The 24,499-nt window shown below is 44.4% G+C and overlaps 1 protein-coding gene across 1 annotated transcript; it reads right to left on the bottom strand.

Moving 5' to 3' along the window:
• Nucleotides 1-14,047: 14,047 nt before the first annotated feature.
• On the bottom strand, nt 14,048-15,016 carry LOC144769848 (olfactory receptor 5J3-like). Its single transcript, XM_078654034.1, has one exon. The coding sequence runs from the start codon at nt 15,014-15,016 to the stop codon at nt 14,048-14,050; it is 969 nt and encodes a 322-aa protein (XP_078510160.1).
• Between the last annotated feature and the right edge of the window lie 9,483 nt (nt 15,017-24,499).

The following is a 24,499-nucleotide window of genomic DNA, read 5'->3' as shown; positions in this document are numbered from 1 at the left end:
TTACAGACCCACACAGGCACTCACAAACCCACTGACGAAGCCATGCAGTCACTCACACACCCACTCAGAAATCCATGCAGGCACTGATCTACTCACACTCCCATACAGGTACTCACCGACCCACTCACAGACCTATGCAGATACTCATACACCCATTCCTAGACCCATGCATTCACTTACACATCAACTTACAGACTGACAGTGTTTCAGGGATTCTGCACATACACAGAACTATGCGCAGGAAACCAGGACCTCGGTGTATTGTAGTTTATCCAAAAACCCACCTTAATGCCCAGAACCCCAATCCAACTAGCTATAGTGTCTCATTCGTTCTCCGTAGGACAGCGAAGATACCAATGATTAGACATCCTAGAACATGTCACTCCATTCCTCTCAGGAATCGCGGGAGCGAGAACACTCTTTCGTTCAAACACTCATACTAGTCCACAACATGAGTAATCAGAGACGCTGTAAAGTTTAAAATGTTTATTTTAACTAACGTGCTCTATAATGCAGTACACAAGCCAATACTAGCTCAAAATGCATAAAAACAATATAATCAGCATTAATACAATTCCATCTAATATGAACGGGGAAATCATCATGTAATAATGACAGTAGAAAAAGGACTACTCTCTTTTTATACACACATTTCCTTTGTTGTCAAAGGTGCAGGCAAGGGGCGAACCAGATGCAACTGGTTCTTGAGCACTTTGTTTTGCTCAGCCCCTCTCCTTATTCACAGGACAGGCCAGGGACATCAGACACACCACAGGGGGTGGAGCCAGCATTGTAGAGGAAAGGCCCAGCCCTATTCAGGTCCCAGGTGCACTCCTCCCTGCCATCAACATGCAGATCTCTCCATTCACCACCGGGGAAGACCGATCCTGACTCCTGGAGCCAGGCACACTAGCCAGCTCCAGCCAATCACAAGCCAGACAGTCAATTCACATGTACTGCACAGACATGCCAACTTCTAGAAGTGGCACTTCCACACTAGACACAATAAATCTGTGCACATCATCGTGCAGCATTTAATCACACGAGTCAGCACATACCAAACTCGACCCTGCACTCCCCAGGCATTAGGAACTACCATGGACACTCACATTCCCCATGCATTCCTATGGGAGGGCAGGCCAATCTCATCACACGCACGTACTTTGCACTGGGACACAGTGTTAAAGTGCGCAGAAGCCAAAAATCACTATAATGATGTAACATTAAAAGGCAAAATGTTTAGGGGTGAACCTGCCAGAAGGGCCAAGTCCAACAGTTCTTATGTGAAGACGTGCAAGCTAAGTGTTTACTAGAACAGGGGCTTGTAGTAACTTGTGCAAAAGCGGCAGAATGGTGGCCATGCAAATACGAACTGTTTGTAACTTATTTCTAGATTATTTTATAGCACTGGACAAACTCCTGGCACTTAAAATCAGTGTGAGCAGCACAACTTAATAGACTCCAATGCTGGCAGGACTCCACGGAGGGCCTCGCAGTTTTTGCAGTACTTCCCGGAGTCCTGCGAAATAGAACTCTGCGAACTCCACCCAGTCCAGAACTTGCCTTAAATGAAAGGTGTTTTTAGGCAGTGTTTGAGATTTGCAACGGCTTCTGTATTATAAAACCTTGTTAAAACCACCCAAGTCACATCACACTGAATATCCACTGCACTTTAGCACTGGTTAGCAGTGGTAAAGTGCACAAAGTCATAAGGCCAACAAATACTAATTTAACAAAAAAAGAGCGGTGACGGTAAAAGGTTTGGGAGAAAACCACCCTAATGATGACAGGTCTGACACCTGTCTTCAGCAGACTGCAGCGGGTACGTTTGCGGCACTTGAAATGCCAGCTGTGATATATCAGGTGAAAAACCACTGCAAAATAGATGTTAGGTGTTGAAATTGGAAAGCGGTGAACTGTAAAGAAGGCATGGTCAGCTCCAAAAGAAAGCAGCAAGTTAGTTACAATATTGAAGCACCAGTTCACGAAGAAAATGGCATTCACCAGAGGAGTTTCAAGGCATGGGTAAAACGGGCAATTACTCAGGGCCCTATCATCAAGGACATTCCAGGAAAGTGGAATTCTCCGAATTTCATCTGTCAATTTTTGCAAATCTCAAACTCTTTCTTTCTTCTTGCCTACTTCTATGGCTGACTTCTCTGTTTGCACAGTGTCATCTTAAGGATTTTTGAGACACTCCGGGTTACACATATATCAAATATTGTTGTGTGATCCCATTTCTGGAAGTGTGCCTGGTGTAATGCAGGCATGAATTAACAGAAAATGCTAATAACATTCAAACTTGGAGTCTCCAAAATATGTCTTGCCTTTGGCATCAATAATGCTTAAGAGTACACTGCCATTCCCGCTGCACCAATCATAAATGTAAATTGATACTTGTATAGCGCACTACTCACCCGCAAGGGTCTCAAGGCGCTTGTACGAATACCGCTGTGGAACCCATCCTGGCTTTCCCTGTGAGGTGTCCACTCCTGGGCACCCCCAAAGTAGAGGCCAGGCATCCTTAGCGTCATGGGGGCTGTTGTGGAGATTAAGCAAGCTATTGCCCAGAGTTGCACTCCATAATTGGAATAGGTACAAAGGCGAGAATTATCAAGTCCATGGAATTTTGAGCCCAAGACCCGCCGAGACGGGGAAATTGAACCCTGGTCCAGGGATAGACCTCTGCATCAGGGTCTGCCGCTCTAACCATTGAGCCACACTTTTCCACCTAACCATTGTCTAAAGTCATAACTATAAAAGCAAGCATAGGTTCATTGATAGGGGAGGGTCCATTGAGACATGCATGATCCCCCATGCTGAATGAGGTGCAACCATTTCCCAGACAGTGTTAATAAGTGTAAAAATGGAAACATAATAAACGAATTCTATCATAAAATGTGCCACATTAGGCTGCATAATTTGCCTTGTCGTGCCTCATTATTTACTCAACCCTGCTGCATCACTTGGCCAACCCCTGCTGCAGTATTGCAGTGGCCCTGCTATAGAAATATCCAAAACCCAAGAAAACATTCGTGGACTAACAATATTTGTGCTCAATTTTGCAATTAAGAATTGTGCATCCTCAAATCTGTGATACTGAGAGGTGTCCAAATTAACAGATGTGTACTTTCTGGCAAATTACTTTCGGCTAACACACAAACAGATCAGGTTTTTCCCCCCTTTCCTGCATGCACAAACAAAGCACTGGTGTGATTTGCACCCTACTTTGTATCAGGTTTTTCCTACTGCAAATGAAAGGTGCAAACACCCACATGTTGCACATATATTCTAATTCCATTTGGGTGCAAACAGGAGTTTGTCTATTTCATCTGCTTCTCATTCTTTTCAAATGAACAGATCCAGGACATTATGTGTTCCCCCCAATAACCTTTATCATAGCTCTATAAGGCACAAATGGTATACTTCCATCAATGAACAACATTGCTCTATAAGATAGATGTATTAGCTATCTGTACATAAAACCTTGAAAATATGAATACATGTATTAAAAACGGTGCTAATATTGCTTCAAACTCATTAGTATAGTAGTGTGTAGCTATGTGTAGTGTGTGGTAGGGTATGCTCGCTCGAGTAATTAACAGTGATGCGTGTGGTAGATTTTGATACTGATTGATGGTGTGGCGCCGCGGCCAGGGTGACTGACTCTGAAATCTGGGGATCACGGTTCGATCCCTGGCACCGACGGCAGATTAGCCCAGCACCGTGTGACTCTGGGCAATAGCTTGCTTAATCTTCCCGACGGCCCCCAGCGCCTAGAGGGGCATATTACCAACAACTAGCGATAATTATCGCTATGTTGGTTTAGCGGCGATATTTTTATTGCCGAGCTGCGGCGATTTTTATCGCTTAGGAGCCTTGTATTATCAAGGTTTATCTCCTAAGCGATAAAAATCGGCCGAAATGCATGAATATCGCTGAAAAGTCAGCGATATTCATGCATTACCGAGCTAATGCTCTTAGCCATGTTATCCACCTCCCATTGGATAACATGGCTAAGAACTGCTCAGGGCAGGTGTTAGCTTTTGGAGATATTCGCGCTTAGCGCAAATATCTCCAAAAGTTGGTAATAGGAGATAGCGATGTTAGCGACTGTTTCCAGTCGCTAACATCTTGGCACGCCCACTTTGCATGTCATTAGTGATAAATATCACTGACATGCAAAGTGGAGCCCAAGATGGTCGCTCTCTCCTACTAGCTGTCATTAACTGGTGTTAGCGACAGCTAGGTAATAGGGAGATAATTTTATCTCCGCTTTCTTGGCTTTTAAAGCCAAAAAAGCAGAGATAAATCCCCTTGATAATATGCCCCAGAGACCCTTACGGGTGATTGTGCGCTTTACAAATGTGGATTATTATTATTGATAAATAATATCGTACTTTGTAGTAATTTGCCGTAAGCAGTGTGATATATTTTGTATATTGTGTCCAGTTGTGTTAGTAAATGGTTTAATTGTGACTCTTTGTGGTAATCAGTTGGCATACTGTCACAACTTCCATAAATTGTACGTATTAGTAATTTAGAGTCCTTGGTTGCAACGAATGCGGGTGTGTAAAGTTGCATTGTATTCTGACTCCTAACTTTACAATTTCTTTAAACTTTGTGAGTGTCGCTAATTGCAATGCCTAAAAATTAAAAAATACAAAATATGCAGCTTCATCGTTGTTTCACAAGCTCTACCTCCAGCACAAGAAACCCGCCCAGAGTGTGCTTAATCAGCCAGGTGAAATATCCCTCTGAGCAACGAGGTGTAGGCTGGGAAAAATTAAGCCATAGCCAATTTAAGACATAGTTCTAAAATACAGAGGGCCTCATTTATGAGAAGTGTCGCATCGCTGCAACAAAGCAGTGATGCCACACTTCTCAGTGCGCCCTCCTTGCGACATCATAGATGCGCTGTATTTAGAGTACAAATGCATGGCGCATCATGTCGCAAGGAGTTATAGATACGTCAGTATTCGTGACATATCTGTATGTGCAAAAGTGATGCATTGCTGGCATGTATCTGAAAACAGACACAACATCAGCAATGTGTCCATTCACATGGGGCAAGCCCCATGTGAAAGAGCCTGCATCACCCTTAGGCCTGCCATGTGGCATGAGTAAGGTTTTCACGCAATGGCGTCCTATAAGTGGCACACTGAAATCTTATAGATTTCAATATGCTACTTCTACGAGGCTTTGATGCAAGGAAACACCCACCCTGAATACATTATACCTGACTCAGGTATAATGTAGGGGAGGGGTTTACAAAGTGAAGCATCTGCCTAGATGCTTCACTTTGTAAGTAAGGCACAAGATGGCACAATTTTTTACGCTGCCTTTGCATCACAAAAAGTGAGGCAGCAGCTGTGAAAAAGTGCGCAAGGGGTCATAAATAAGCCCCTGAGGACTTTGTGGTCAGAGACTTTTCTTTCGTCCAACCTACTGGCACATGCATCAAAAATGCCATTTGCGATTCCTTATTAGTGAAAAATAAGGATTCGCTAATAAGGAATCGCAAAAGCCTATGCATGTAGAAATCGCTTACAGAATAGCGATTTCTAAATGTTCCTTAATTGCGACTCGCAAATTGCGAGTCGCAATTAAGGAATACCTCCCAATTCATTCCTATGGGCCTTGAGGCCCATAGGAATGAATGGGAAGACATTCTCAATTTGCGATTCTCAATTACAGAATCGCAAATTGAGAATGCAATTTCAAGGGTGCCAGGATGTCAAAAGGACACCCTGTTGCACCCCTGAAATCTGCATATGAGTACATAGTGCACACACACATGCCCCAAGGGCATGTGTGTGTGTAAAATGGAAGTTTGAAAAATGCACTTTAGTACATGTTTCAAAGTTGTTGCCAATTACCATGAAGTTCAACTTCATGGTAATTTGCGCCCCTATCAGCGAAATCGCAAATTTTTAAACTTTAATGCATTGCATTTAAGGAAACTCAATTTGAGATTCCTTCAATGCAATAGCAATTTGAGTACTCGCAATTCATTGCAAATTCTCAAATTGTGAGTGCCCTGACCCTTCATGCATTGCAAATGCCCTTTTTGCGGATGAATACGGATGATTTTTGCGAATGGTACCGTTTGCACTCCCAAAATTGGTTGATGCATGTGCCCCCTAGTTTGTGGTAGCTAATAGTGTGATTGTGGTAGTTGGTGGTACTTTGCTGTAATTATTAGACATATGTGTGGTACTTGTGGGGCTTTGTATGAATTAGAAAGGATGGGTTTTTATTTAATACAAGTGTATGGTACTGTGTTTGTCAGTTAGTGAAGTAATATGTGGCACTCTGCTTTCCTTCATGGTATTCCGCAGAGTTGTGGGATTTTGTGGAGCTATACTGTCACACATTGTGTATGTTTTGGGTAGATGTTTTACATTTGTGGTAGGAGTTTAGAACATTTTTTGGTACTATGTGCAATTTTGGAAAGTGCTAGTTTCTGGTAGTTTATTGGATCCAGTACAGAGTGCAGAGCGCAGAGCTGAGGAGCAGAGCAGAGTGGAGGAGGAGCGGAGCAGAGCTGTGCGGTGCGAAATCGCCGAGCTGTGCTGAGCTACGGGAAACTGTTGACTGCCGGCTTGGTGAGCCTGGTGAACACCCGATCGCTCTCCCCTCCCGCCCTTCCCCTTGAACCTGACTCGCAGTGGACCCATAATATCTGTGCATATTCTGCACACCAGGAGAGGAAAACTGCCAGCTGTCGACTCCTGGCTTGGTGAGCACCTGATTTCCCGCCCTTCCCCTTGAATCCCCTGAATCCATCGGTTCGCCGGACTTACTTTATCTGTGCACCAGGAGAGGGGAAAAGAGTCTGCACGCCCGGTCACAGCTCCGTCCACTCACGCATCTGGAGGTGAGGCAGGGTGCTGTGCGGCTGTGCCTGACTCGAGGACAGGAGGGAGGACAGGAGGGGGGTTGTGACACAGGGTGAGAGCGTGAGAGCGTGGCAGCCGATAGAGGCGGCTGCAAAGTAAGAGCCCGGGAGTGACTGAAAGGCAGCTCGACTAGGTCCAGCTGACCCACGGTCCTCTCCGTGAGCACCGCTTGCCACCACTGCATCCTCTCTGTGTGCCCCAAACCTAACATCGGCCAGCAGCCAGCCAGCAGCTAGCCAGCAGCCAGCGGCCACCAGCACATAGCAGACAGTAATCAGCTGCGTATCAGCCACAATCAAAATCAGAGTATCGATAAAAAAAAATTAAAAAATATAAACGGAAAAAAAACATCGAAGCTTAAGCAGGAACTCCTATAATAGACTCCGCCAGGAGGGCTTCCAAAGAGGCGGAAACCCTCGCTTGACTAGTTCCCGAACCTACCAGTGATCTAATACAATAAGGTCACAAAGAGGAAAAAGCAAGAGAAAGAACAGGAAAAAAACAGAGCGATGAGATCAGGTAGAGTGAGGCAATTACCAAAACCAAAATCTAACTCTAAATCTAAATCACGGAAAAGGAAACTGGGGAAACCGGAGCCAGTATCTCCACTATATCCAAACAACTCTCAGGAAATCAGCCAAACCGCCTGAAATAAAAATAAAGAAGGCTCAACCTTGGCAGTAATGGAAATGCCGACATTAGTAGCAAATCAAAATTCAACCGCAACTCAATCAATAAACAAAAACGCCCAAGTCAAGGCCTCTGCCGCATCACCTTGTCTAATTACAGCCCTTCAACAACCACGGAGATTCACACAAACCTTATTATGCCCAGTACCAAAGTCACTACCAACGGACTCAGATAACCTAGTAACCATCGACGGAATGCCAGCAAAGAAAAGGATATGTTCCCACCAACCGAAGATTTATACAAAGTTTTCCTTCCTAAAAGACCCTGGGACAGTTATTTACTCCACGACAGGGAATATCAGAGGTCTTCATACACCGCTTCTACACAGCGCACCTGACTGCAGCTGCACGAACAGTAACCAAGCAGATCCACCCCAACTAGCTGAAGTCCTCTACTCATCCAGTATCGAGGCTGCCACAGCCACATCAATATCAACATCGCCTGAACTAAGAAGAGCGTCAGCACACACTTACCTAGCAGACCAAGAACCTACCAATCACAATACTCTGGAAATGGCGTCTCCTAGAAAAATTACCATCAAAGACTGGTGTTTACCAAAGAAAGTTGAGTCCCCAGAGGCAGTAATTGACCCACGTTCAGTGAATCAGGGTGAGACTCATCCTACGAAGCTAAGCTCACCACACTTTGGAAATCAAGACGCGCTATTGGAAGTTAAGGTACTGATTCACAAAGAGGAGTAAAGAGAAGATCTATCTCCTCCTCAACTACTTGGTAGCTCACCGAACTCAATGAAGGGAACCCGAGACGCACAAACAGAACCATCCACGGTAACTGAAGAGCAAGGAAGTGGAATTCAACCACCTCAATTGCCAAACACATCCGTGACTCAAACCAAGACACCCCAATTAAACTTGAGCAACATGTCTAAACAAACAGCACCAAGTAATAGGTTAGCAGTGCAAACGCCATCTCAACGCTGCACCTTACTACCGTACAACGATTCACAATCCATAAACAATGACATGTCTTCCATAGCAGCACAGGAGTGGGAAGAATTAGTAGCTACTTATAACCTCAAACCATCTGAAGGGAAACCAGTCACTGATGTATCGCAGAGTCTTGAGAAGAGTAGCAACCAAGGAAAGCCAGTCCCCGAATCTATATGGATAACAATCTTAAACACCCTGCAACACTCGGCCACAGCCCTGGAATTCCAGTCACAAAAAATGGACTTGCAGCTTTCTGTTCTGCAGACAATGGCCGATTCTATCTGAGGAATTGACTGGAAAATCTCAGAACTAAACGGTCTTATAAGGAGGGGTCAAGCCGCCGTATCTGTGGCTCAAATAATTCCACCACAATCACTATCCTGTGATCCAATTTTAGCTAAATTATCTTTTTTACCATCTATGTTAGGGAACTTGATAAGTGACCTAAAATCAACAGCTCTACAAACCCTGATTCCGCAATCCTCTGATCTACCTCCAGAACTCTCAGTGGCATCAACAGGCCTAGTGATCGAGCAGCCGGCTGAGCAGAGCTCAGTTACCATTTTACCCTCAGTTCAAACATCATCACCCAGATTACTGGAAACAGAGCTAATGATTACTACTGCGACCACAGTTGAACCATCTTTAACAAATAACCAGGCTTCTAGCAGGATCCGCAGAAAGAATAAAAGGAAAGGAAGAAATTGGCTACTAACGGACACATGACAAAACAGAGAAGCACAATCGAGCTCAGCAACCTACGGCAGGATATTAAAAGATAACAAACAATCATCTCCACTGCACAAGGTCCCTGAAAGTACTCCATAAGAGTCCCCATCATGTTGCATAAAACTGACAACCAGTGTTATTAAGAAATCTGCACCAAAAAACTCAAACATAAGCTGTTATAATTTAAACCAACTGAATCAGCACATAATACTTATAATGATGAATTAACACCATTTGAAAATGTTCCAACAACAGGAAGAGAAGACAATGTCATGGCCATCAATGCGGAGTCACCTCAGCAACTGATACGTAAATTGAATAGTAAAACCCGGGAACTGAGGACAGACAATGATCAAAGTGAGCAACCAAATTACTTGGACATGGTATGCCCAAGTCATTCCCGTCAACTTATTCAACAGGGCAACGAGAGACCTCTAACTGATTCAACAATATCCCAGCATTTGAATAGCCCAACATCACTTCTCTTCATTTCTAAATACACTTCTCGAGGTAGGGATGACATACTGAATAGGGGAAATATATTAAGACTCCTGCACTGAGTAACTAACCTAGCAGACATCAGCTCCACTGAACTCATGCAAATAGAGTTTCAGCCAAACACCGAGCCTCATCATCCAGATATAACAAAAGCAACATGGCACTCATTAGAGACAGCACATAAAATCATGGAAGTAGAAGCAACGTTCCAGCAATAGGGGATAGAACTGAGACTTGAAAAGCGACCTCGCTATCCGACACCTCTTTTACCACTTATTAGACATTTGGCCCAAAAAAGCACTAACTCAATACTAAAGGGAGCTAGGAGCAGCTCGCCCAGGATGTACCCCCGAGAAACATAAAGTCCTCGATCTGAACAAAATCAAAATCATAGTAGCTATCTTTTGCCAAAAACCGTCCATAATTGGAAGTCAATTCAACGTACAATCGTCACAACGACTGTCGATAATTGACAAAGAAGGGAAGAACTTACCACCCCTTCAGCTAAGCGTAGGGAAATCAGAATCTGCTTCTGGAACATCAACAGTTTAGCCAGCAAAAGTAATGATGCCGAATTTCTTCAATACCGAAGTACATTTGACCTTCTATTGCTCCAAGAAACTTGGGAAGAAAAAGCATTTGAGCTCCAAGGGTTCACGCCTTGCTGCATTCTGGCAGATAAAAACTCCACCTTGGGACGAAGATCAGGAGGTCTGATGTTCTTCGTCTCAATATCAACAATAGGCGAAATTGAGGCAATGGATTTTCATATACCTGCCCCAAGTGTCATACAGGTGGTAAAGATCTCACTCTGGTTAAAGAAGCAGATCCAGGAAGTAATTATAATTAACATATACATTCACCCAAACAGAAACAAAAAACTGCGGGAGACCTGGCAAAAGTGCTGGAAAAAATAATCGAAGCAAGGGAGTCTGACTCATTCATCTTGGCTGGCGAATTTAATATGCTCCTCATCAATAAAAATCAAGATACCGACCTCACCCAAGATTTGAATGCAGCGTGGGGTGTGCCAACACAAGGCCCAATAAAAAATAAGAAACCAAAGAAGCACTCAAAAATCGTACTTTGACATCTGGAGCTACTTAACTTAAGAGCCCTAAATGGTCGCTATATCGACGATGATTCACCAGCAGCCACCTTCCACTCCAATAAACAATCTTCTCATCTTGATTACATGTTCATATCTTTAAACATGTTTTACTGGGTAACAACTTTCAGAATAGGGACGAGTGACTTCAGTGACCACCTGCCTCAAGAGGCCGAAATAAGATCTAATTTTCAACTGGAAACTGAGACATTTACAGGCCTCGACACAGAAGTCAGTTCAAACTTAAAGCGGCTACGGTGTAACGCCGGCAATATTGACTCCATAAGCTCCACAGCGAAAACCCTTTTCACCCAAATTGCCAGTTCCTTAAACAAGGTGTCGGATGTCTGGCAAAACTTAACTCAAGCCATTAGAGAGAAAATGGTAAAAATCTAGCCTAATAACTTACGTCAAGGGAAGGGAATTTCAAATGGAAAACAACTAACCCCAGAAATGAAAACACAAAAACGATTAATAAATCTAACATTGAGACAAATGCGAAAGGATCAAACAAACCACAGCCTGCAAGCTGTTCTACGGGAAGCAAAAAAACAGCTAAAATGGTTGAAATGGGAAAAACAGAAGCTAAGAAATGAAGACCTGTGGGTAAAACTTCTGTATGAAGGGAAGCAGAAAAACAGCTCTAAGTTTTGGCAAATGGTCAAAGGAAGGCAGAATCCTGATCACCTAGGTCAAAACTCACACATATCAGAGGAGGTATGGACAAAATACTTATTGACGCATTTCAATAACAATGACAACACTGAGGACGCCGTCACAAACAATCCCTGTACAAATGCCACAAGGTCTAAAACAAAAGGGAAGTGCCCATCAAAACTTGATAAGTCAAAGATGGAAGAAAGCCCTGCGAAGGTTGTTGAGCTAGGGCCAAAGAAAAATTTCCCAGCAGACATCAGACGGCAAATAACAAGGGGAAGACCCACCGGAGCCCCGGGCCGAATAGCATACCACCTATGCTGTACAAATCAGCCGCGGAGTTTTGGAGTGCATCATTAGCACCAGTATTCAACAATATAAGGCATACCCAGACTCTTCCTGAGTCTTGGCACGGGTCAGTCATCAGCCTGATCTACAAACACGGTAGCAAGAAGCATCCAAACAACTATCGGCTTATTGCCTTACTAGACGTGGAGGCAAAATATTTTGCAGGAATCATCCTGGAGGAATTAACATCATGGGCATCTGAAAACTCCATCATCCCAATTAACTAAACAGGTGTCTGCAAAGGTCAAGGACCCACAACCAACACCATGGCATTGTCCTTGCTGATGGGAGCAGCAAAAGAGATCAAGTCATCTTTATATCTTTCGTTTATCGACTATACTGCGGCATTTGATCATGTGGACCGCAACAAACTTTGGCAGAAACTGGACAATTGGGGAATACCGAAACGCCTCCTAGATGTGCTAATACTACTCCACTCAAAAACCTGGATTAATATCAAACTTGGGGCAGGTACACACCTCGTGAAGACCATTAGGACTACAAAAGGGTTAAAACAGGGGTGGGTATTAGCACCCTTTTTATTCAACCTCTTTTTAGCCGACCTACCTGGGGAACTCGACAAATGCCCTAATCATGCACCTAAATTAGGGAAAATTGCCCTCTCCAATCTGCTATACGCGGACGATCTGGTGCTGATAAGTCGGACGCCAACTGGCCTTCAGCATCTCTTGAATGCAGCTCACACCCTCTCAGTAAAAAATGCCCTTCAAACAAACTTCAACAAGTCAAAGGTCATGGCCGTGAATTATAGGAAAAAAAGGAATCTTTGTTGGCAGTTGAATGGAGAAAAGCACAATCGGGTAACCACCTACAAATACATGGGAGTAATCTTGGACTCAAAAACCACGTCTAGGGCACAACTTGACTCCTTACGAGGTAAGGCGACAACAATCTACTTGACATTAAAACCATTAAAGGCCAAACTTCCCGATCTCACACTTAAACCTCTCCTTGAAATCTTGCGTGCAAAACGACAGCCTACTCTTACTACGCTAGCGAATCACTTCATGGGAAGGATGCCGCATTACTGGACACAGTCATAGCCAACTCATATAGGGCTATTTTCAACCTTCCAAAATATGTCTCTCCTGCTCAGATCCAACTAGAATTCCGCATCCTCGAACAAACATTAGAAAGGCGGAGTGTGTGCGTAGCCAGCTGGCCCAAGATTTGCACTGCAGAGACCGGCTACTTAAGCTCTAACGTATGGGAAGAGTTACTTCGGCACCGCAAATCTTTGCCCAGAGATTACCTATTTGAATCACTCCAAATTCTAGGCCTGACCGATATCTGGGAAACGCCAATAGACCTTCTGTCCTTCAAAAAAGTCGCCAAAAAATCTGCACGTATTATTTCAGCGATTGAAGACAAGAAGGATCTAGCATTAGGGCGCACGGCTCGACAACGCTGCGTGATTATGGAAAAATACAATCACAAGCATACCTCTAAATTGACATGAAAATAAAAGTTAAAGAGAAGTTTCTAAAACTACGCCTCGGTGTAATCCCTATACTCCCACACCTTCCACCCTGGGAGAGAAACAACTCTTCACAGCAGTGTCGCCTGTGCAAAATCGGCAAGGCGGACATCGTTCACGTGATTTGCATCTGTCCATGACTAAAGGACCTGAGGTATAACTTTTTACGACCATCTTTTAAACTACATGCCGTTTGGACTTGCAGGCAGGCAGTTAAACTGTGCTTTAAACCAATAACACCAAATTGAATTGCCAGGTCGTGAAGTTCTTTGACTTAACAAGAAAAAGACTTAACAGCGTTTGACGAACATTATAAGGTCCTGAGGATAACCACAAACTGATCTTAATCAACTTATTACTTTTAATTTAATCAAACTTGATAAGCTCAAGTACAAATGGTTTTTTAAATGTATCTACTGGTGTTTTTATAATTTTCTAAAGATTTTAATTAATTATGTACAAATAAAATGTTACTTAGTTACTTACTTACTTACTTAGTAGTTTATTGTAATGTTTTGTATTGTTTGGGACTCAAGATAAAGCATTAAGATTGCCAAATGACTGGAAGTGGTTGCTAATTGTGCTACCATGCAAATGTCAGCATTGAACTGTTCAGCTTTTCAAATAATGTTTATATGTCACAATGGCAAATATTCCACACCCCCCACTAAGGGTTTCCCTGCCCAGAAATAACAAGTATTCCTGCAGACATTTGTTTGATCCCTTTCTTCTTTAGGGCCTTTTTAAACTCTGTGTTTTTCAGAGTGTATATAATGGGGTTGAGCAGTGGAGTCACTGCAATGTAGGACAGAGACATAATCTTGTTGCCTTTCAATGAATATGTTGATGCTGGCCGCATGTAGGTAGAGCAGAGAGAGACATAGAACAAAACAACCACAGTGAGGTGGGAGGCACAGGTGGAGACAGCCTTCTGCCTCCCCCCCTTTGATTTCATTTTCAGGATGGAAGAGGCAATGTTGATATAAGAGACGACAATTAAAAGAAAGGACATTACTGTATATATAGCACCCATGATGTAATTAAGTCTCTCAATTCTGCCAGTGTCACTGCAAGCAAGCTTCATAAGTGCAGCCACGTCACAGAAGAAGTGGTTGATGGTGTGAGGTTCACAGAAGGAGAGCTCAGATAGGAGTAAAATGTGAGCGAGTGGCATCAGCAGACTCAGGAGCCAACTTCCAGCAGCCAGCCTGATGCACACATCCTTGTTCATGACGGCGGGGTACCGCAGGGGGTCGCAGATGGCCACGTATCGGTCCAAAGCCATCACTGTGAGGAGCAGGATCTCAGTGCTCAACATGAACATGAAGAAGTACACGACCAACAAGCAGCTTTTGAGAGAAACGTGTATGTGCTGTAGAAAGAAGTCAGCAAACATCTGGGGGAAAACGATTGAGGTGTAAGTGATGTCGACAATGGACAAATTTGAAAGAAAAAAATACATGGGCGTGTGCAAATGTAAGTTGGAGCAAATTACCGCCAAAATAAGAAGGTTTCCCACCAGAGTTAGCACGTAAATTCCTAGAAATGCAACAAAAAGGGGAACTCGCAACTGTTCGATGTCTGAAAACCCTACAATGAGGAACCATACGTTTGAGCTCATATTTCCTACTTCCATTTTACTGGTCTACAGCTACGTCACAGCTGTGCGTGAAGAAGATCTGAAAAGATATAGACACAAGATTTATATATAATTGGTCATTTGGTTAGTTGGACATTTAACATGAGCATTAATTGTTAATAATTTCCACCATGAGATAATCTATTGAATTAGAAACGCTGTACAAACAAATTAATGGTTTCCCCTCTTTTAAAGCCACCCATTCAGTATTTATTTTTTTATATTTCTATCAATTGTGATTAACTCTGATGGGAGTCTAACATTGATGCTGAGCATTACATTTCCTATAGATCAGACAATAACAGAGCTCTTAGGCACCTCACAGAAATTGAAGAGTTTTCAGCGACTAATGGAAGAGTGAAAAGCACATTTTTAAAATACATTAACGAGCCCGTAGGCCTGAGTGCCAATCAACCTTTGAACACTTGTATATAAACTCACTATACAACAGAAGGGACTCATGGAGGCATTGATATCATGGAAGCAAAGCATATGTTGACATTTTTTATATTATTTTTATGCCATATTATGCCATACATAGGAAAATTAAAAGACGTGAGTGAAATTATTTGAACAATAAAAACATTGGGGCATATTATCAAGGGCCTATTGCCGCTTTAGCTGCACATTTTTGCCGCTAAAGCGGCGATAATTTTATCGCCCTATTAGCAAGCTTCAGCTAACGGGCCTTAGCACGGGTAATTTGGCAATAGCAGGCCGTTTTTTTATCTCAAATCATGTTAGCGATATTTATCGCTAATGACATGCAAAGTAGGCATTCCCGTGCAAAAAGGCACGCAAACACCACTACTCCATAGTCTCAAGGGGCTCCTTGAAATTCTGAATAGCCAAAAAACTGCCTCTAGCTGCAGTTAGAGCCAGTTACTTAAGACCAGAAAATAGCTGGTCTTAAAAATGGTGATAAAACTTGGGCCCATATTTCTACAGGTTTTGACGCTGGCCAGCGCTTGCTTGCAGTGCTGCCCTGCGACAAAACTACAGTGCAAGAATGCACACAATCAATAAGATAGTGCTCATTCCTGTGCCACAGTCATGAAAAGTGTTGCTGTGCTGCGATAAGACAGCGTTGCAACACTTATCACTATGCCCTTCTTGCGACAGCATGGATGTGCTGTAATCACTGGACAGAGATACGTCAGGAATCCTGGCGTATCTGCCTGAGCTAAAGTCATGCATTGCTGCAGCTGTGTCACAACAATGACGCAACTCCAGCAATGCATGGGGCCGCCTATCCCTGTGGCACTGCCTCACCATCATGCATGCCATCAGGCAGGTGGAAAGTACTGACGCAGTGCTGTTCATGGGGGTGCCCAAATGTTGGCGCGGTTGGAGATCCATCAGTAGTGGTTGCGCGCTGGGGTGTCATCGTTTGGAAGCATTGGTGGAGTGTTGGTGCGGAGGGAGTTCATGAGATGTTCTTCGCTACCCTTGATCCAGCTGCGAGGGGGTGTGATGATGGCGGTGGCATCCAGTGGGCAAGGTGAATACGTGATGTTACCAATGATGCTCGATCCAGGAGAGTCCGGTGTTGTGGCTTTAGTTGAAGTACCCGCTGGCGGAGGTGACCGTGTGTCCTGCTATGTGGCCTGTGGAGGTGACTTGCTGCTTGTGTCTGATGTCGGTGACCCTCCCCAGGAAGGGGTGGTGCTCTGGTCACTGGGGTTGATCAGGTGGAACTTGAGTTCACCGAGATGGATATCATCGGTGGATGGGAGACCCTGGGTAGCAATGAGGTGTACAATGAAATTTGAGAATGGGGGGCCATGGCCACGGTGGCCTCCACATGAGGGTGCCGCAGAGGATCTTCTTGGGCTTGGTTCGGATCTGTCAGTTGACATGGTCCATGGTCACCCTTGGCACTTGTCAGTCGAAGTGTGTCTCTGTAGGTGACGGCAATGCCTCCTCCTTGACGGTCTGGGTGCTCCTTGTGGGTGATACTGCAGCCGTCAGTGATGGTGAAGGCGATGTCCGGAATGGAACAGAGGTTGGTCCTGGCAGGCCTGGTGTCGTCCAGGGTTTCAAACTGTGGGGGAGGGGAAGCTTTGTTAATGTCACTGCCAGACTATGGAACTGTCTTCCTACCAATCTAAACAACTCTCCTTATCTTCTTTCCTTTATGAAAGGTCTTAAGACCTGGCTATTACCCAGTTAGTTCTTTTTTCTATAAATGCAAGGTTGAAGTATGACTATGACATGGCTATCACCCTAGGTTTTTCATTCATCTAGTGCCTTGATGCCTTCAAGTATTAGTTTGCGCTCTATACATAAATAAATATTAAAATAAAAGCACTAATTCATCTTCATAGTGTAATTGTATGTAATTTCCAGGCTGGTTGGTCATAGCTTTTAGGGCTAAGTTCAAGTGCGACAACAACAAATTTAGACTAATTAATTGACCGTTCAATACTACTAAACACCAATTGAAAATCTATAAATGAGCAATAGAACAGGAGTGTTAGTTTGGGAAGAGCAAGTGTGGCCCAAACCATTAAAAAGGACAATTATCAAGACTTAAATGATTTAATCTAATCACAGTTTAAGGAATGCGTGATTTTTCTTTGTGTTTTCCCATTAGGAAAGATACAGCAATGACTTCGCTGAAACCTTACCTCTAAGGGCCCGATTCTGATGCGGTTAGGAAATCTTCCCAATCATATCGGTTTGGAAATGTTCGGATTGGGAGAGTCTGACCAACCGAGTATGATGCATTTGGATGCTTCCAAATACAATTTGATTGGACTTCCATTGACGCCTCTGGGAGCCTATGTTCTTAACTGTATCGTAATCTGGCCGTTGGATGGGAAGATCGTTCCCAATCCAATTCGGAAGGAGCAAATGCCGTTAGGAGGGCTTCCTAACCGTATCGTAATTGGGCCCTAGGTGGGAATGCTTTCCTAACCGCATCGTAATCGGGTCCTATGTGGGATTGCTTTCCTAACCGCATCAAAATCGGGCCCAAAATATTATTGGGACTTAAATTGCAAAAGGTTGCTTCAATGTTCTTTTTTGGATGTGAGAGTTTATAGAGAAACTCTAGCACTGGTCCTATATATCGAGTCACACAAATATTTAGTTTTTAATATGATGATACATAAATATCATGATGCAAAATATTGTTTAAAAAAATATCGATATTGTAAATTAAGTAATATCACTGTCAAAGATATCTCTGTTTCAATATCGTTTACAAAAATATACTTGTCAAAATATTTGAGTTTAGATTTTAATTGTATATGTTATACATTGTTTGTATAACTGTTGATAATGTTTTTAAATATAGTTTATAATTTTTTAAAATTTTTAAACTTAATTTAATTGTTAATTATAATTTATATTGTCGTAGCAGGTTTTGATGATTGTAGGAGTACAGAGTTGGAAGTTTGCTAATTATATTGAAATATTAATTAATTTTTTATTTATTTTATTTATTTCTGAGTTTGTACCGCGCTAAAATCGACTCCCAGAGGAGTATCTCTGCGCCCAACGCAACATTAAAGATGAAGATGGAAGAGCCGATAATCTAGAGGGGGCACTGAGCCTGGAACAAAAAAGTTTTTAGCCGTTTCCTAAAGGTCAGATGGTCCATACATTGCCTAAGAGAATTGGGGAGTTTATTCCAAAGGCCAGGGCCAAGAAAGGACAAGGCTTTTCCACCCTGTCTTGCCTTTTTAACAATAGGAACTTGAAGAAATGACTGGTTGCTAGAACGGAGGGTACGTGTTGGGTTTATTTTTTATTTTTTATTTATATTTCTTATAAAGCGCTAACAATCATCCAAGTAGGATATCACGGCGCTATGATTGCTAAAGTGTATGTACTGTTGGCAAAATTCGAGTTGGGTTAGTCTGGATGGGGGAAGAGGAAAGTTTTTAGCTGCTTTCTAAATGCCAGATGGCATTCTGTGCGTCGGAGGGCCGTAGGTAATTCGTTCCACTTGGTTGCAGCGATGTGGGAGAAGGCACGCTCACCCATCCTGGCCCTTTTCACCCGACAGGTTTTAGCACGAGCCAAGAATTGAGAGCGGAGGTTCCTAGTGAGAGCATAAAACTGAATCCTGTTTCTGAGGATAAGAGGGTCGTTTTTGTGCAGTGCTCTATGCGTTATACACAGCATTTTAAAGGTTGCTCTCTGCTTCATTGGTAACCAATGTAGATCACGCAGGCAGCTTTTGGCTGAATCGTATTTCCTTTTCATACAGATAGCCTTGGCCGCTGCGTTCTGCACCATTTGGAGCTTGGTGAAGAGATACTCTGCCATGCCTAGGAACAGGGAGTTTCCATAGTCCAGCCTACTCATCAAGAGAGACTGGACCAGGATCTTTCGGCACTCTATTGGAATCCAGGGAAAGACTCTTTTAAGCATTTTTAGTATTGCAAAGCCTTTTCCGCATATGGCAGCTGCATGGGTCTTCATGGATAGGGATATGTCTATAGTTATTCCAAGATTCCTTGCTGTTGGTGTCGGAGCAGGTGGAGTGCCCAGGGCTTCTGGCCACCAGGTGTCGTTCCATAGTTGAGTGTGACCTCCGAACAGTAGTATATCTGATTTGTCTGCATTTAGTTTAAGGCAGTGCTTGTGCATCCATTCAGCCAATTCAGAGAGACAGTTTAATAACCTGTCTTTGGGGTTGTTCTTTTCATCCAGGATAACAGTAAGTTGAGTGTCGTCGGCGTAAGAACATATTTCGACACCCCACTTTCTGCCTATTCCCGCCAGGGATGACACAAAAATGTTGAACAAAGTTGGGCTTAGTGAGGCCCCCTGTGGGACCCCATATTTGATGTTCCAGCGTGGGGACGAGAACTTGCCCATGTGCACTGATTGCGATCTATCCGATAGGAAAGACCGCAACCAACCCAGTGCTTTGTCCCTAATGCCCCTAGATGCTAGGGTTTTCCAGGAGCAGATTGTGTGGGACGGTGTCGAATGCCGCCGAGAGATCCAACAGTATTAGGGCAACTGTTTTCCCCTGATCTACATTCATTCTGATGTTATCCAGCATGGCCAGGAGTGTTGTTTCCGTGCTGTTGTTGGCCCTAAAACCCGTTTGTGTGATATCCAACAGGTTGTTTGCTTCGAGAAAGCTGGCCAGTTGCCTGTTGACCAGTTTCTCTAGGACTTTCGACAGGTAGGGAAGTTGGGATATGGGTCTGTAATGTTATGTTATGTTACTGGGGGTTTTATAAAGCGTTCAGCTGCTCAAGAGAGCGTCCCGGCGCTATAGATCATCACACAAACACCAGCAACTAACAAGACAGCCAAAACGGCACTAAAAATCCGGAAAACAACTTACAGGGCAAAGAGATACGTTTTAAGTCCCTTTCTGAAAGCAGACAAATTAGAGCACATTCGCAACGTCAGGGGCAGAGTGTTCCAAAGACGGGGGGCAAGGTAACTGAAGGAGCGACCTCCACAACGAACACGTCTCACTGCCGGCACGATGGCATCGGCCTGGGCAGCCGACCTCAAGGGTCTAGACGGAAAATAGAAGTTGACCCTTCTCTGCAAATAGCCAGCGCCGAAATTGTGAAGCGCCTTAAAAGCTGTAGTTAAGGTCTTGAAGAAGATGCGCTTGCGAATCGGCAGCCAATGCAGAGTCACAAGGAGGTTGCTAGCCCTGGCTCTTCTGGTAAGACCAAAGATTGCCCTGGCTGCCGAGTTTTGGACTATCTGCAGGTGGGTAAGCAGGTATTCAGGAAGCCCCAGATAAAGGATGTTGGCATAGTCTAGGCATGAGCCTATCAGGGCCTGCACCGTAATCTTCTTGTGCTCGAGAGATAGGTACGGCAGAAACTTTCTCAACATCCTTAAGATGGCAAAGCACTTCCCCGTCAGGCCAGCTACCTGGGCCTTGAAGGAGAGGGTGTTATCGACCAACATGCCCAGATTCTTAGCTGTAACAGAATCGCTGGCAGGGGGGAACATGGCCGAAGGCCACCAGTGCTTCCACCTCGGGTCGGCAGAACAACCAAAAAACAATATCTCGGATTTGTCTGAGTTGCATTTGAGGCCACTTTTCCCGAACCAATCAAACACAAACTCCAGACACTTCCGGATGGCCGCTCCGTCGAAATCACAGCCCCTGTCACAAGTGAACAGGAGCTGTGTATCGTCCGCATAGGACACGATCTGAGCCCCTAGCTCCTCCACCCGTGCCGCCAAAAATGTCATAAAGATGTTAAAAAGGGAGGGGCTGAGTATGGAGTCCTGCGGGACCCCCACCTCAAGCTGCGGCATAGGGGCGGAGAAAGGGGGGGCCCAAATCGTTTGTCTGCGGTCGGCCAGGAAAGATTGAAACCATTCGAACACCGTTCCCCTCAGGCCAATCTCCCAGAGTCTTGTCAGGAGAAGGTCTTGGGGAACGGTGTCGAATGCCGCCGACAAATCAAGCATGATGAGCAAGGCCTTTCCACCCCTGTCCAGAGTTTCCTTCACAGCCTCGCTCACCTCGAGTAGCGCGGTTTCTGTACTCAGGTTAGATCTAAACCCAGACTGAGACTGATGTAGTAAGGAATTAACCTCTAGAAAGTTGGTTAAGGTGGTGTGTACATGCTTTTCCGCTATTTTGGCCAAAGCGGGCAACAACGAGATAGGCCTATAGTTGGAATGCAATTTGGCATCTACATTCGGCTTTTTAATAAGGGGAAGGACTACGGCCTGCTTCCAAGATGAGGGGACTTTTCCCCGAGCTCAAAGATGAATTAATAATAGGATTAATAATAGAATTAAGAGCAAGCGCCAAGGTCGCAAGACACTTGGCGGGGCAAGGGTCAAGTGGAGAGCCAGATTTCAAGTTGGACAAGAGGTCAAGCGAAGCCTGAAGCTCTAGAGCAGGGAAGCAGTCAAGGATAGGTGTATCCGTATCCATTGCAGATGAGTGTATCCAGGGCTTAAGAGAGCCAACGGCCACAAGGCCAGAATCCGAGATGTTATGGGCTCCCTGCAAGGCCGACTGGATGGTACGGATTTTATTAATGAAAAATGCTGCAAGCTCCGTGATCCATGGTTCTGAGAAGACAGACGTAGGAGTACAACAAGAGGGAGAGATAAATTCTTTAACAATCTTAAAGATCTCTTTGCAGGAGTTATCTGCTTCCTCAATCCTTTTAGCTAAAAAGGATGTTTTCTCTGCAGTAATCTCCCTATGATATTCCTTCACTGCTTCTCTATAAGACTGCTTAGCAGATGTATCATACTGCCTCCATCAAATTCTCTCCAGCCTCTTGCAGTGCCTTCTCTTGCCAGCCAATGTAACAGAGAACCACGGAGCCGACACTCTTGCCAGTTCTGATCTAACCTGGCGGGGTGGTGCCAAGGCTTCCAGACGTGCGGTGAGCCAGTTCTGAAAACACACTACATCGTCCTCCAACCTGCCTGTGAGAACACAAGGATAGGTTTCTAAGGCCCGGGAAAGCATGGCTGGGGTGACTTTGTGAAAGGCTCTAGGTATACGTGCTGTTTGCCGCTGCACATTGCGAGTGGCCGCTAACTGATGTACTATCACAAAGTCCGCTAGGAAGTGATACGACCAGAGGACTGGGGCAAGGGAAGAGAGGGACACCGGAACGGTCGAGAAAATTTGATCTAAAGTATGCCCTTTCTCATGTGTAGGTGCCTGCAAGTACATATGAAATCCCAACGAAGATGTCATATCCAGGAATTTTTGCACTTCAGGATCCTCGCCCTTATCCATGTGGATGTTAAAATCCCCTAAGATTAGGCAGTGTTTTGCCCTGAGACTGAGTGTGGAAATAATCGATAACAAATACTCGGTAAAAGAGCCGAGAGGACCAGGAGGTCTATAAAGCAAGATCCCCAAGCAGGATTGATGGGGGGAGAAGGCCAAGGAAAAGGCAAGGGTCTCACAGCCTGGTAGGTCGTCCACAGACAAGATAGTGCAAGGGATGTGCCTCTTAATAACAAGCGCCACTCCACCTCCCCTTCCCTTACTTCTGTCTCGACGGAAAATAGCATGCGTAGGAGGGATGGCAATAGCCAAATCAGGTTCCGATCCCTCACCGAGCCATGTCTCCGTGAGAAAGAGACAATCCATTTCCTCGTGTGTTAAAAGATTGTGGATGTCAAGAGCGTATTGGGGAAGGGACGTAGTGTTTAACAATGCACATTTACTGCCTAAAGGGGGGAGCTTGCACGGAGGGGTTTTGGTGAAACTAGGAGTCCACCCGCACGTGAAACACTTAGTAATAGCCCCTGCAAAATAGGGGATGACTCGCTGACATGGGGCAGTATGTACATTATAGGACAGAAGTTCCTCTCTAGTGTACATCCTACTAAGTGCTCAATGAGATCCACCAGGCACGCGCACCGTGCGCCTCCGGGACGCTGACGGGCGCAGACGGGCTGACTCAGGCGAGACTCCGGCGCAGGGACGGCGCTCCCGCAAACGCGACCGCTAGCGCGTGAGACAACCGTTTCCTTTTATGTGGGACACAAAAGCGCTCACACCACTCTAGCCCACACTCAAGATGGCCGCCGTGGGCGCAAATCCCTGACCCCGGTCTGAAGCCCTAACGGCAGCTAGCGCCGTCAAAGAGTGGCGAAAATGCGTGCAAATAGCCTAAAAGTATGCTGTATGCATTACAGAGTGAAAATACACAATTTTACACAATTTTAAAAATACAATAAAAACGAGCCGTTTTATTCGCAGAACTCGTAATTAGAGGAAGCGTGCTCAGCGCTTCACGAATAGCACTTCTAGCTGGTATGGGTGAAAAGATCTCGCGAGCGCAGTCCCTGGGCTCCTTTTATGAGGGACACTAGAGCGCTCACACCACTCTAGCCCACACTCAAGATGGCCGCCGTGGGCCCAAATCCCTGACCCCGGTCTGAAGCCCTAACGGCAGCTAGCGCCGTCAAAGAGTGGCGAAAATGCGTGCAAATAGCCTAAAAGTATGCTGTATGCATTACAGAGTGAAAATACACAATTTTACACAATTTTAAAAATACAATAAAAACGAGCCGTTTTACTCGCAGAACTCGTAATTAGAGGAAGCGTGCTCAGCGCTTCACGAATAGCACTTCTAGCAGGGTTTCTGTACTCACACAGAACTGTGCACAGAGGAGTGGAACCTCGGCAAATTAGGGTGTCCCAAAACTTACCTTAGCAACCAACTCACCCCTTACCGAGCTAGCTACAGTGTCTCATTGGACATATCAAACTCCCAATGTTTAGACAAACCAGAACATGAACTTACAGTACCTCAGGGTACGTGGGACTCATGAACACTCTTTCGTTATATTATCATTACAAACCAGAACATGGAGTAAAGAAGACACATGTGCATTTGAAATGTTTATTTACTAATGCCGTCTTCTCAGGCGCAGTATCTTAGATAATACAAGTATACTTATTATCAGTATCAAAATTATCAGCATAGTTACTAAGACATAAAAAGCGAATGGTGACAGCATGTTAACATGCTGTAATGAATAAGAGTT

The sequence above is a fragment of the Lissotriton helveticus genome, chromosome 7 (assembly GCF_964261635.1).
Source record: "Lissotriton helveticus chromosome 7, aLisHel1.1, whole genome shotgun sequence".
In the NCBI taxonomy this organism is placed as follows: Eukaryota; Metazoa; Chordata; class Amphibia; order Caudata; family Salamandridae; genus Lissotriton; species Lissotriton helveticus.
The sequence above is the reverse complement of the archived record's forward strand: the minus strand, read 5'-3'. Positions and strand labels throughout refer to the sequence as shown.